At 39.0% G+C, this 15,475-nt stretch overlaps 1 protein-coding gene across 1 annotated transcript in view; it reads left to right on the top strand.

Annotated features, from left to right (window-relative positions):
• Positions 1-15,475, top strand: part of cdk15 (cyclin-dependent kinase 15) — an 86,091-nt gene that overhangs the window by 49,112 nt on the left and 21,504 nt on the right. The window contains exon 12 of the mRNA XM_066688167.1: positions 9,741-9,789. Within this exon, the coding sequence (XP_066544264.1) occupies positions 9,741-9,789 (49 nt within the window). The remainder of the gene's footprint in view (positions 1-9,740; positions 9,790-15,475) is intronic.

The following is a 15,475-nucleotide window of genomic DNA, read 5'->3' as shown; positions in this document are numbered from 1 at the left end:
GACGTATGAATAATGAATAACGCTTGATCTGTTTCTGAAAATTATTCTGCCCAGATAAAAGGTACACAGAAATAAAATAAATTAAAAGGAAGGAAATGCTATTCTATCGATATTTGCTAACAATATTTCTTAAGGTTTCATAGCTGACTTTCTCTGCTGTGCAGTGCAACTACAGCAAAAGCACCAAATACTAAAAGGAAAATATGTTGACAACTTCAATGCGGCCGCCTGCAATCATAACAATAAAATGTGCGTGCTCTTCCCCAGACACACGCGGCCCTGCGCTCAAGTCTGCGACTGCCTGCACTCGCACATCACACACAGCTAAACAGATTGCATTGGCCCCTATAGATAAGGAATTCCTGTATGTTATTAAAATGGAAATCGGCATCTGGGTCAGCCGAGGAAATGCGGTTGTAGTCAACAGTCTGTGTGTGTGGAGTTCTGCTGTATTCCTCTCAAAAGATAAGCTCACAGTTCCAGAGGCAAATAAATAAATAAACCAATAAAACAATGCCTTTGTAGCTCTCATGCGCAGACAGATGCATTAAGGACATAAAGGGACTGTTTCTAATTGAGAGAGACACAAAGCATTGATAAAGGATTTAACTTTCTGCTTTCCTTTTTACATTTGGCAAATTTTTCATCAGCTTGCCTCAGCGCTAGAACTTTTGTGCTAACATGGGAAGGATGTAGACAGTGTACACGTGTCCTTATAAACATTTAAAGCTGGGGGTCCAGAGAAAATGGCAGAGCTATGGCACTGTATGGAGGATTGATATAGCTCTCACTGAACACACTGCAAGCTCACGGGCCTGGTAAGCCACAGAATCCCTGGCAGGTTTTAAGTCCTGCAACCCTGATGGTGCTCAGCTAATTCACATGCTTATTTATTGTGAATTCTCGCTACAGTTTGCTTGTCTGGACTAGAAGATGTAGATGTTATAGAAAGTTGAGCCCTACTTTCTGCTTGTTTATATTTTATAAAACACTGTGTGTATCATTTACAGGTAAAACCTCTCATTGTATTGGTAGACCAGATGTGTTGTGACAGTCGAAATTTCAAAGCGCAAACATGAAATTTGCCTCATGTGTGATGCGATTGCATTGCAGCTCTTTGTTTTCAGATGGCCTGTGTTGTGTTCTTAATGAATTTGTGTGGCAGATATTTTTTCTGAGCATCTTAAAGTTTTTTTGGAAGAGTAGTACTTTCAGCTCACCATAAATAACATTGAAACATACATAACCTGAACAGAAATGTTATATTTAAGTTTTCCATCGGCTTTTCCTCTTTAGTGTCATCTCAGGGCTTGGTTGGTTCAGTTACATCCTGGCCTTGGATGAATCAACAAAGAACTGATTATCTGACTTGTAATCTAGAACCAAATGCTTGCAAGAGGTGAGGCATAACCTAAACATAAGATAAATACAGAGTTATGGGGGATGACCACACGTAAGAAAGAAAGAGTGAAATACCTTTTGGGTAACATGATAAAGCTGCATCTATCCGATACTTGGTGAGACAGACGTTTTCAAAACAGGAGACACTTCTTCACACAAAGAGTTGTCACAATCTGGAACAAACTCCCCAGCGATGTGGTTGATGCTGAATATTTGGGAACATTTAAAATCAGACTGGAAAGGATCCTTGGATCACTCAGTTATTAATGGACACCAAATGAGCATGATAGGGCGCGTGGCCTCCTCTCATTAGTAATCTTTCTGATATTTTTATGTTCTTATGTATCTCAACAGAAATCTCAGACGTGTTTTGAACATTGGGTACTGTGCATGTGCGCTTTCCTGGTTGCTGTGGAAAGCAAAATAGAGGCAGAAAAAGAGCTGTCACAACCTAATAGAAAGTACAAGTCCCTGTTTTCATGGTCTTTAATTCAGTCAAAGAAACAAAAGCCCAAATTCAATCAAGATTTTCAACCACCCACCTACCTTGCACATTTCAGTCCCAGTTCTCCATGGCTGGGTTTCCATTCGGTAGGAGCTGGAAACCTCTGGCAAATGAGACACTGCCATTCATGTGCTGTCTTTGTAATTCGCTGTCAGTTTGTTTTAGTCTGTGCCAAAAGACAGAACGAGGCAAGGCGAGGACCTGCTGGAGCTCTGACATTCACCACGGTGGAGGTCTGATGGGAAATGAACCTTTTGAAAAACCTTGTGCCGAGGCTGAGATGTTGAAACGGCCAACGGAATTTTGGTTGTGCTGGAAAGCGGGCTCAGCATTCCAGGGGAACAAGCGCTTCGGCCCGTGTGGTTTGGAACGGTTATCTCTGAGTCACCCCAGTGATTCAGGCTCGGCTTCAAAAGCTTCAAAGCCAGATCCATAGAGATTTGCACATCGTAGATATTAGTCTTCAGCTTTCATCAGTCTGTAAGCATTCGACAACCCATGGCTCTGTTACAGCTTAGTCTCGGTTCTACAAGGATTTACTTCCTATACTCGACGTATTGCGTTTTAATTAACATAAGAATAATAAGGGCAGGTTAGAATGGTTAAGATACAAGAAAGATAGAAGAAGAGCCTTTTATGCCAGGTTTGTTTTTTTCCTAACCAACTGATCAAAGAATTTCATCTGGACAATCTTTGACGAATCCAGAGAACTTCAACTACATGGCTACCAGTAGATTAGTCTCCTATTTTCAGTCTTTAAAATGCCATTTCTTCATTTTCACTAGCAACAACAACTAATAACTAATTGAAAAGGCCAATGCTCTTTCCCATAATGCAATGGGATACACTAAACTGATACTAAAAACACAACCTTAAAATCCATGTAACTATACAACACTGTGCCATTTCAGAATCTCACTGGGGTCTGTTTTGTTACATCATGAATCACAGAAGGTTGTAAACTAATACCATAACATAGGTTTATCTGGGTCATTTGGAAGATTGAAAGCCAAACTGGCAAGAGAAAATGCTGATGCTACTGTGAAGCAGTAGTTTACATAAAGATAAGTAAGTTCAATGCATTTTTGTCAAGGTCCTGGAACATTAAATACATTAAGCTTAAATTCTTAGATGACTGTCAGATAAGGTACATTTGTTTGGTTTCTTAAATTTAGCCTCCAAAGGTCAGGGGAATGAAGTATGCAGTCATCAAAAGCAAATGATAACTAGCTGGCCTGCACATGCATTGGTCGAACTTTACATTTTACAGAGAAATATACAGTGGAATGCAATCCCCACCGACTGTAGGATACACAGCACAGTGAGATATATGATAGGAATTCAATCCAGTAAGGAGAACGCATTCCTTTCCTCGCAGGGTAAACAGAACGTGCTCACAGACACTTAGGTGGGCAAGTGACACCGGCAAAGGAGTGAGCAGGACATTCCAGGACAAAGACAGTTGATGAGTTTAAAAAAAACGGGGCAGTAATTTAGCTTGAGGAGAGTGGAGAACAATGTCTAAGCTTGTGTGAAGGAGAAAACTAAATTCAATCAGATTTTTAGTGCAGCCTCCTTGGGTTTCTGCAGAACGCCAGTCCTATTTACTGAACACAGCCTTCAATAAAGCTGTCTGTGGGGAGCAGGGTTTGTAGAGCTATGAGGAGAGATCACTGGAGGCTCCTGTGAATGGACTGGGATGCAGATTAGTGATTGCACAAACTGAGGTCCATCGCCTTGGGGTTCCAAATCCGCAACAAAAAGTAGTTCCAAGACAAGCCTTGAAGAAATTCACTCCCTTAAGACACTGTTCAAAACCAATATTACCACTCTGTAATCCCAACATGTGCTTCTTTGCATGATTTCAAGTTTCGCTCTGATTCAGATTTCTGTCTTCGCTGCGGCTTTGTAGTGAGAGTGGCTCGCACCAGTGTTTCGCCACTGGTTGTAAATAAAGACCTTTTAGAACAACAGCTAAAATAGCAGCTGCGAAGCAATTTCCAAATGCTACAAAGTGATATTTTGAGAAAGAAAGGTTTGTTGGCATAGTAACAGTCTCAAAACAGAAAACAAATCAGAATCAAAGTATTTTGTCACGGTAAGAAACGTATCATATTTACACAAAGCAGTATAATTATTCGCACACAAACATTCAGATACACTTGTTGAAGGACTTCTTTGGCAGCTTACTGCTCTGACTACTCTGTTTATGAACTACTAAAGTTATCTTTTTGAGGAGCACGATCACATTGCTATAATAATGTTAGGATGATCTTAGGAAAAGCTTGAGACGATCTGTGTAGGATTTCAGATGGGATATCTAACACTGGAGATGTTATATAGAAGCAGGAATGATACTTGTTTGGCACTGTCCAAACAGGAAAAAAGGCAACCTAACTGTGTTTGGAGAACCCAAGTCACACTTCAGAAAAAGAAAGGAAACTAGTATATACGCCATTCCTTTCTTGAATTATTTATTTAAAGTCAAATAGAACATGGATGGAAAGTACACATAAACTAACATCCCCTCATTAATCTTTCAGCTATATCCCGATAAAGATCGTTTTTATAGCACTCAGGATGAAACCAGTGCATTTGAATAAAGCCTAGACTGCCAACTTTCAACAGGGGAAATACTGTGGGGTCTGCAACCAAACTCCACCGGCCTGAAATAATATGAGGTTTTGTGGCAATTGGAGGGGATGGAGAAGGAGGGGCTTGTGAGAGGAGGGAGAGATTGGGGTGGGGGGGCGTAGGGGTTAAGGATGTACGTCTTCTTTCAAATTGAGACAATCTTAGATCTCACATTCAGTCATTATAGCTTTCCCTCAGCTTCAGATCCCTTCAGGGCCTTATTACGAATCATACAGACCAGTTAAACATGATATGCTGGGCTGAAATATCTAGCATGCTTCCATTAATGCCAGCACAGTTGCACAGCAAGAAGGTGGGACATGGACACATTAAAACGTGTTGCAACAACATGTAGTAAAATGAATGCCTGCGATGGCAACAGCCCTTTTGTTGTGTGTATGTGGTTCACAGATCCTGTAAAATATCTTAGAAACGCTCAGCGAAAAAAAAAAAAAAACATTTTTAATCTTGAAAAAAAGCCAGTGGCCTCAGCAGGATGCAACAGCGCTGCATAAACCACATGACTTTGAGGCAACGATATTATTAGTACACTGCTGGGTTTTTTTTAAACACAATTCGCACTGATTTTGGTTTTAGTTTTATTTTTTGAAAGGGATGCTTGCCCAAACAGTGGCCAAGGCTGTGGTTCAGAATGAAAAAAAGAAAAAATGTAAGTGTTGTGGGGAAAAAAGTATGTAAAAGTTTTTGAAGTCTCCTGGGTGGCTCTTTTGGCAAAAGCCTTTGATTGGAGTAAAGAATGGGCCCTGCAGTCTAGAGTCTCCTGGTCCTGGAGAGCCACAGGCCTGTAGGTTTTCATGTTTTTATAAATAAATTCTAGGTTTTCAGTTATACAAAAATGTTCTAGAGATTCAGTGAACGGGAGGATTCCCCCATATACTAGGAATAACTATGGCGTCTTAATAGACAGAATTAGGACCACCTGTATAGAAGGTGCTGATTTAAATCCAGGCCTTGCCATTGTGCCAGTGTGGCTGGGAGCTTCCATTGGGCAGCACACAAGTGATTGAACACAGCCTGCTGAGTTAGCTGGGGGTGACTGGCACAATATGCCACAGTCTGGGCACATCTGTGTCTGGACTCTGAGTTAGGAGTGTTAATCATTCACTCAGCATGGCATTTCTACAGATTTATTTTTTTAGAAATGACTCCAAAACGATCTGGTCTTGCATATATACTGTCACCTCCAAAATTATTGACACCATTGATAAAGATAAGCCAAAAAGCGTGTATAAAATAAACACCGGTAATGAGCTATATTTTATGCTCATAAATATGGTGAAACTTTACTGGTATACTAATACAATTGCTCAGAGAAAACATTTACTCTTTTAAGTACATCAAGGAACTCTATTGTGCCATCCATGACTTCAATGGGGTAAAACAATGAGGTACCAAACATGTACTCTGTATTTACAGTGGTAAACCAACCTGGCAGAGGATGTAGGTATTTCTTACCCCCACGCACAGAAGATGGAAGATGGTCAGGAGAACCCAAGGGCCACAGCTGGAGTTCAATTCAGTGACGCATAGGAACCCCATCTCTATGCTGATGTAATAAGTACAAAGAGTAAGATGGAGGCTAAAACTTGACTGATTGCTGAAGCCTTTTTTTTTAACTATATTTATTTGTATATTTGTTTATTAGCAGATACATTTCATGAAATGTATTTTGTTAAATATGAATTAATATTTAAATATATTTCAGACACAATGTGCCAATTATGGCTATATATTTATGTAATATGTCTCTTCAGATTCCTTTTCCACATTAGACTGATGAACGCTGATTGTATGTGACTGGGAAATGAAAAGAAGAAAGCACTTAAAGAAGCCGCGTTGGACTGTGTTGAAAAAAATAATCTTGCGTACAGACTGATGGCTGAGGGATAATTGAAACAGTATGCAGGAAAAAATGAAATCCTCATAAATCTTTATGAATCTTTTAAGGTCTGCCTTTCAAGGGTTACGCTTAGGCTGAATCACCGGACGAGCTAGAAATAACCTTTCGGGCTTTCCAAACCACACCGTCTTCATCGTTTTCCAAAAACACTTTCTTATTCCAGTTTGTAGTTATTATTTTTTCATCTGAGCAGCAATAAAAACAATAGCTATGTACCTCATGGAGTGTAAAGGGGAAAGGAATCCTTTCGTCTAATGAAAACTGTTTTTCTGGCAGAAGAATACAACATTTCGAGAGAACCACAAGTTAGCGGCTCCTAAATTAAAAGCACATTTGGCTTTACTTTATTGAGATATAATAAGAGTAATGCCCTTAATCATTACTGCTGAGCCGGCTTTGTCTATCGGTGTGCGGCGCTCTGTAATGCCAAAAAACACTCTTTGGCTAATCTTTGGTAATTACCTCTACGCCGGATATTACTGTTTAATCAACTTGACATTCTTGCTGAAATCACAAGACAGCTCTTTCCTCGGCAGAGTGAATATGTTCTATGCACAAAACTTCTTAACATGATGATATTACTGCTTGGTATCCATTGTACAGCATACAGATATGACAATAAAAATGGACAGAGAGCTTGTGTCCAAAGTTGAAGGACTAACAAATCGGCACCCATTTGGAATACAATAAGAAGCTCACAGTGAACACCACTGAAGTATTACTCTGGTGCTGATGACAAACACACAACTCAACATTGATATCTGTTGTGTCATACTTCTCCACCAAAATATTATAATCAACATAATAATTATTGGGTTGTACATATTCAATCAAATGCCTGGAAGGAAAAATCAAACGGAAGAATGTCATGGAAAAAGAACCTCATCACATCTGTGCTGACATCAAAGCTGACTTGCCCATGTAACCTCCGTCTGCATCCCTTTGGCATGTTTTCTGTTCCACCTATGGCCATTTCAAGGGGTCCAGTCTTGCCACACTGTTCAATACTTCCTTGCATACTCACAGATAATCACAGTTTAACCCTCTACACTCCGGCTCCCCTGAACTCCATTTTGCTAAGACGTAACACATGAGTTGGAATATTTTGGTGTACAATCGTAAATCGACAGGACTTGTCTTGTTTGATCGAAGAGGCTGTGTGTGATTTATTGAGCCTAGTCAAGTTGCGGAAGCCCTTCAAATGTTGAAGCCATAACCTCGTAAACATCAAGGAATTGCAGATTTTATAACTTGGATTGTTCTGGAAAGATATCTCATAAAAAGACACAAAAGATGTTTGGAGCAGCTCCATTACCAATATTTTCAGCTAAACAAATAGAAGAGATTATTTCTAGACTAAGAATGCAGATAATAATGTCATTATATGAGAAGCGACTACCTGAGCAGCTGATCTCCAAATGGATTCATAAGTACATTATTACTTTCATTATAATATTTGTAAATCATGGAATATCATGAGGACTGATAAATGAGGCTTTGCATTTGGAGTTTAAAGGGATACACAAATGTAGGGAAATTGACCACTGTTTAAATATTTGCTTTCCTGAACCTGTTATTCTAGAACATACTCCCTTGAATAATCACCTCTGGCACCTATTACAGCCAGTGGTCTTCTTGGATAAGTCTCTATTAACTTTGCACACCGTGTTGGTGCAATGGTTGCCCATTCCTCCTTGCAAAATTTCTCAAGATGTGTCAAGTCTTGCCACAGATTTCCAGTGGGATTAAGGTCAGGACTGTGACTGGGCCGCTCAAGGACATATATTTTCTCAATTTTAAGCCTCAGGCAGTGAGTGCTGCTCAGGCAGTGTTGAAAGTTTTTTGGCAAAGGGGTGCAGGTTTTTATCCAGGATTTGTGTGATTGTGTGCCATTCATCCTCCCATCAATCCTGACAATATTTCCAGTCCTCATAACATGATGCTGCCCCTGCCATACTTCACGGTGGCAATGGTGTTACCTGGCTGGTGTGCAGGGTTTGATTTGCGCCACACAAACCGATTGGCGTTCAGGCCAAAAAGTTCAGCTTTAGTCTCATCAGACCACAAGACATTCTGCCACATAACTGCAGTATCTTCTAGGTGACATTTTACAACCTCTTTACGGACAAGGATATATATATTTTGTTTTTCCAGACAAGGCTTCTGCTTTGTCACTGTCCCATAAAGGCCCTTTTTGTGGAATACGTTGGAGACTGTTGATACATGAACATCATCGTCCATCGCAGTCATTGACTTGTGTAACTCATTTAGAGTCACAGTTGATTCTTTCTTTTGAAAGTCACTACCATTCTGTGGAACCGTACAGATAGAGATTTATTCTCACTGATTCATTTAAAGCAGGTGATCCACTAATTTCTTACACAGGCTCATCAACAAATTGTGTTACTTGCTGAGGTAATATATCGCACCTGAGCAAATTTAGGCTTGCAGTTATAAAGGGTATGGGTACTTTTTTAATCTGATTATTTCTGTTTTTTAATTTTCTTTTGATTTGACATGGTGTTCAAGGCTTTGTAGATCAGTGGGGAAAAATCGTAATTTATTGTAATCTGAGACAACAAATATGTGGAGAAAGTGTTGGGGGCTGAATACTTTTTCCAGGCATTGTATGTCACTTAAAGACAAATATAACTTATGCAGAACTTAAGTAAGTCAGTTTCTGTTAAAGGGAGCTCCTTCCTAGCTGTGAAGTGGTTTGGTTTCCTCCAGGATAAAATATCTTATTTATTATAGTAAAAAGTGAAATGTTTAAAATGGGAAAATGAAGCCGTGAACTCCACTGTGCTCTACAGATCTCCACATTAGATTTCATCACTGTGCAATCAGGCAGTGCCGACTATACAAAGTCAACTGTCAAGATTTTATAAAAAGGGAACCCAGTCTCTGTTTTTCTCTTTCTCTCTCTTTACCTTGGCTTGGAGTGAAAGGCTTCTGTCATACATTTTCCATATCTGCTGCAGCTCAGTTTGACATGCATCTAAATATTCACATCAAAGTTTTGTGTTTAGTCTGCTGGTTGCCTCACCTTCCATCCACCACCCCTCCCTGTACAGCTATTATGGCCAGGCTGGTGAATGGTGTGTTGTCACAAAAATGGCTGCCACAGGCCGCACTACACTGGGTGATTGTTGGGTCAGCCGGGATTTATTTTCATAAATTTAGAAGTCCTGTCTCCCGTATTACTGTACGTTGCAGCTGTTGAATAAACACACATATATATATGTATATATTTTATATGTTGGTTTGATCTTTCTGTAGAATGGTTCCTGCCCTGTGAACCGAGGATATTTCAAAATGTCTGGAAAAGGTAAGATTTGACCAATAAAGCATGTTATATACACTGTGTGTATTATCGTCTTAAAATTACATCATATATTTAGGCTTAGGACACTGTATATGTATACACACATAAACATACATATATACTGCATATACATATATATATATATATATATATATATATATATATATATATATATTATGTTTTCAATATATACATCATTTCACTACAATCCATCTTTATTTCTTGGTAAAATGTATATAAAATGTACTTGTTTTCACAACAAGTATATCTCATCTCATAGAGGATTCTGTTTAGGACTTACTCTTTGGGCTTGTATTAAAGGAAAGACATAAGTGAATGGAAGATAAAACAAATGTTAGATTTCAGTTGTGTAAATTCTGTTTTGTTGGTATTTACCCACATTTGCAATTATGTTAATAATTTACTTCAATATCGTATCTTTTCATGTCACGAATTGGCCATGGACTGGCAGGAAGTTGCACAGATGTATCTTTGTACGTGAACTTGTGTTTCTCAAGAACACGACTACAGCACCTTTAACAGAAACTCTCTAGTGTATACATTCTGTACATATGTTGCATTATGGTTAAAACTAAATAAATAAGAGACACCAAGGATCATTATCGTAACGTTTGGAGATACTATTTACCAATATGTTTCCTGTCATGAAAAGATGACCTTTACAGTTGTGGTTAAAACAAACAAAAAAGTAACACAAGCATTATTAATACAAACAAAATTGGATCATAATTTTGTAAATATAAATCAGATGCCCACCAATTGAAATGAGCAGTGGATAAGAATTAGATTTTCTTTCTATTATAAGTAAATGGAAAAAAAGGAATCCGAAAAAATAAAAGCAAGTTAAAGAAAGATCATTTTGTAAGTATGTGGGTGGCATCGCCACACTGAGGGCACTGGCAGGACAGGTCTGTGCATACTTAACTGCTGGTCTGTGTTATTGTAAAGAGCATCGTCTAAATCGGGACGATCTGATCTGCGGAAACCAATCTGCCATTCAGTGCCTGTGTGCGGGACAAGTCCCAAAGCAAGCGAAAGGCAGATGTCTTTTTGAAACTTATTGGGATTTCATGCCTCTAGCGATGACATCAAACCTTTCTCAATGAGGCACTTTTAAAGCTGGAAAAGGAATAGGGGTGTTGTGTCGGTTGGCTAGAGTTGTAACTCAGGGGTGACACTTCCAGATTTCTAAACTGAGCTCAGTTACAGTGCCAGCAAGAGCTGCTAAACTGGAAATACCACCGTCGTTCATTCGTTCATCGAGCTCCAGCGACAGAAAAGAAAGGGAAAAAGAGAAAGGGTGAGAGAGAGAGCAGCCTGACCTTGTTCTTGCTCTGTTTGAGGTTTCTTATTAACACTTCAGAGAACCTGGTTAGTTCTCTCCTCTTCTCGGGGGAACCAGTCGCTCAGATCGAACTTCCATTCGAGTACATCTCACGGCTTCCCAAACCCACAAAGACAAGGGCTGCTTTTTTGTGTGTGTGTGTGGTTTTATTGCAGCAAAAACAAAACATGTGACAGACAACACAAATAAAAATGTACTAAACCAAAAGAAAAGGAAAGATTACACACACTAAAAAAGTGAAAAATACCTGAGTAGTTTGACTTTAAGAATACAGGAAACTTGTGTATCTAGAGAGCAATTTGAATACACCGATACTGATTATTATTATTATTATTATTATTATTATTATTATTATTATTATTATTATTATTACTCAATTCATAAATTGCATTAAGCTTTTATCCAAGGCACTGTTAAAGGGATACAAGAAACTACAATGCATTATGTGTAGTGGGTCACAGAACTGTAATGCAAAGTGACACAGGGCAATAAATAGTGCAGTTGCTTAAGCGCACACATTCAATGTACAAATGCAAAGCATAACATGAACAGCAAAAACACTGTATACATGATTGTACTGTAATAATGGATAGCAGCGATAGAAAGCAGTGCCAAATGCAAAAAGACACTACTATCCTATCAATGAATGCAGGCGATTTAACATGTCTCTTGCTCTGGCCTGTATCCACATGTGTTGTGCATTTCAATGATATGTGTTTGACCCCTGCACACCTAATGGCTACGATCAAGATAAGGAACCACTGACAAATACATATAAAAGTAAGAGTATCGTTTTATCAATGTGGAAGTATGTGGTCATCAAAGCACATACTCAAGTTCTTCTCTGCAAAGAGCATAAAAGAGCGCAATGTTTCTAATGCATTTATTTAAATTTGATTAATAGGAACACTTTTTTTTCTCCTTCCACAAAAAATTAATTATGCACCCCCCGGTGAGAACTAGCGATTTAAAAAATGCAGCCATCGAGAGAGAGAAAAAAGAAACACACGTGGAAAAAGGGGAGAAAGGCAAACAAGAAAGAAAGATAGATGGTGATAGATATGTTAATCCAACGCAGACCCACTGAGGGCGAACGAGGTAACAAATGGAGCATTTTCTTCCCCCCTTTTCTTTTTCCCTCTCTCCCGGTTTTAAAATAATTATTAATGCTTGTCATTTGTTTAAAAGACAGGCTGATTTCTGTGATGTTGGTGATTTGCATATTTCAAGCTCTGGGAAAATAATTATTATATGAAATCGTCAATTATACAACTGTAGGAATAGCTGAGGTTTTATTTTTTATTTTTTTTTTCGGGTGAGCAGTTGTGTTGACTGTTTTAAAGTCTGGAACTAACAGCCAGACATTCACAGAGGCACATCCGATGAAATATGTAACATGGTGGAACTGAAGGAGCTTGCCGTTCTCGCCACCTCGCTTCCCCCCGAGGGGCTGTGAGTGGGCAGTTACAGAAATACAAGAGTAGATACAAGTTTTAAAGCACCCTTTTAACTGTGGCTCCTGAACAGGTGTGTGGAGCATTTGGATTAACAGGTTACAGTCTCTATGTGTTACTATGTGGAAAGTTAAACCAATTAACCAATTAACACATGTGCTAATGTATGACAGGCCAAGAGCTCATTACAGCTTCTTCTTCCTCCTCGAAGAGTGATTTGCAGAATAAGAAAATAAACAGCGTTAGACCAGCATGGGTTCATATTACATTCACATTAATCTTTGGGAAAGCAACGTCAACAGGCAGTGCACCCCAGTGACAGGTCAGCATCGCTCATTTAGCTGAGAAGGGTCCATTGTTGAAAACCAGTGAAAGAATTATAACTTGGTAAGCTAATGTATATAAAAAAAAAAACAGAACAGCCTATAACCAAAAAAGGAATAATGCCATGAAAATGCTTATTACTAAATACACATTAAAATATACCCACCTACTGCTTTTAATTTGGAATGTTTTAATAAAGTATGAATAGTGTTAACATTCCTAAATGAACCACATTCCTTTTGAAAATAAAGTAGTTCAAAACTATGCAAGTATGAAAACACCCCTAGTCCCTTCCTCTTGACGTTTCATAGAGTAACACACAGAAAACAAGCATGCAAGTATGGGCCGCCAAATGTAAAACAACACACACTTTTTCACAGATTTTACTTAAATCTCATGTTTGTTTGTTTTTCCAGATTTAAGAAATAATTAAGCCTATAATAAAATAAAACATTTATTCTGTGAGTCAGAGATTTAAGATTTAAATTCAATATTTATTTTCAAAACCCAGGTTTAGGATTTAGTTAAATGTCAAGACAAACAGCAAATATTTATTTTTCAAAATGGAGATTTGGCATTTATTTCAGTATTTATTTTACAAATTGAAATATTTATTAAAGTTGGAAAAAAGGCCTTTGCTCAGTCTCGCTTTCCTGTGATTATATAACTATCCCGGCCCCTAGCGGCAGTACTGTGCCACTATGGGGGCTTACTGGACTCTACAGATCCCACATCGCTGCTCATGTTGGTACCGTTACTACACACTCCTGGAATAAATCACATACACACACGCACTTAATGCAGGCTTTCAGAGCAGAGGTTAAATAACTGTGAGGATGCTGTGACAAACGCAATGCTGATTAATGAGCAGCAGGATTTATCACTAGCCTGTGAAGCGGTGAAAGGCTCTCTTCTAACCACATACTGTACGTGGGCTTCCATTCATCAGCTGTCAGAAAGAGCTCTGGGATGCGAAACACAAGTTGAGCAGCAATGATTAGGTGAAAAGAGCAGTTAATGCTGCTGGCGGAGAAGATGGCCCATTACTTCATGTCCTGCATAGCTTTTTTTTCTTCTTTTCATTCACTGTTTCATGGCCAGGTGGCCCTGTCCCAATAGGGTGCTTTCCTTTACAGACACATCAGTGTATTAACATACAGCTCTGGCAAAAATTAAGAGACCACTTAACATTGATTTCTGAACTTGAAGTGATCTCTTAATTTTTTTCAGAGCTGTAGTAGGTACTCAGTAACTACATCTTAGTTACTTATAATAACAGTGTAATTATGCATTTGTTAACATGTACTTAATATGTAAAAAGTGGGCCATTGTCCAGTATAGCTCCAAAGGCACCCTTACCAGACAAATGTGTACTTACATACACTATTAATCATTTATACACACTAAGGCCATATTTACAAATGCATAATTACACTATTCTTATGAGTAACTAACATGTAGTTACTGAGTACCTACTATATTAATACAGTGTAACTAGGGAGACCTATTGTAAAGTGTTATCGATGCATCCTATTAACAGTCCCAATGGCAAGAAGAGTAAGCAATATATAAGGAAGATGACTGTTACACCTGTATGTATTCATTGAAATTCACAGCATATACACTCACCTAAAGGATTATTAGGAACACCTGTTCAATTTCTCATTAATGCAATTATCTATCCAACCAATCACATGGCAGTTGCTTCAATGCATTTAGGGGTGTGGTCCTGGTCAAGACAATCTCCTGAACTCCAAACTGAATGTCTGAATGGGAAAGAAAGGTGATTTAAGCAAATTTGAGCGTGGCATGGTTGTTGGTGCCAGACGGGCCGGTCTGAGTATTTCACAATCTGCTCAGTTACTGGGATTTTCACGCACAACCATTTCTAGGGTTTACAAAGAATGGTGTGAAAAGGGAAAAACATCCAGTATGCGGCAGTCCTGTGGGCGAAAATGCCTTGTTGATGCTAGAGGTCAGAGGAGAATGGGCCGACTGATTCAAGCTGATAGAAGAGCAACTTTGACTGAAATAACCACTTGTTACAACCGAGCTATGCAGCAAAGCATTTGTGAAGCCACAACACGTACAACCTTGAGGCGGATGGGCTACAACAGCAGAAGACCCCACCGGGTACCACTCATCTCCACTACAAATAGGAAAAAGAGGCTACAATTTGCACAAGCTCACCAAAATTGGACAGTTGAAGACTGGAAAAATGTTGCCTGGTCTGATGAGTCTCGATTTCTGTTGAGACATTCAGATGGTAGAGTCAGAATTTGGCGTAAACAGAATGAGAACATGGATCCATCATGCCTTGTTACCACTGTGCAGGCTGGTGGTGGTGGTGTAATGGTGTGGGGGATGTTTTCTTGGCACACTTTAGGCCCCTTAGTGCCAATTGGGCATCGTTTTAAGGCCCGGCTACCTGAGCATTGTTTCTGACCATGTCCATCCCTTTATGACCACCATGTACCCATCCTCTGATGGCTACTTCCAGCAGGATAATGCACCATGTCACAAAGGTCGATTAATTTCAAATTGG

Source organism: Amia ocellicauda, chromosome 16, assembly GCF_036373705.1.
Source record: "Amia ocellicauda isolate fAmiCal2 chromosome 16, fAmiCal2.hap1, whole genome shotgun sequence".
Taxonomy (NCBI): domain Eukaryota; kingdom Metazoa; phylum Chordata; class Actinopteri; order Amiiformes; family Amiidae; genus Amia; species Amia ocellicauda.
Note: the sequence above shows the minus strand (reverse complement) of the source record. Positions and strands in the feature narration are given on the sequence as shown.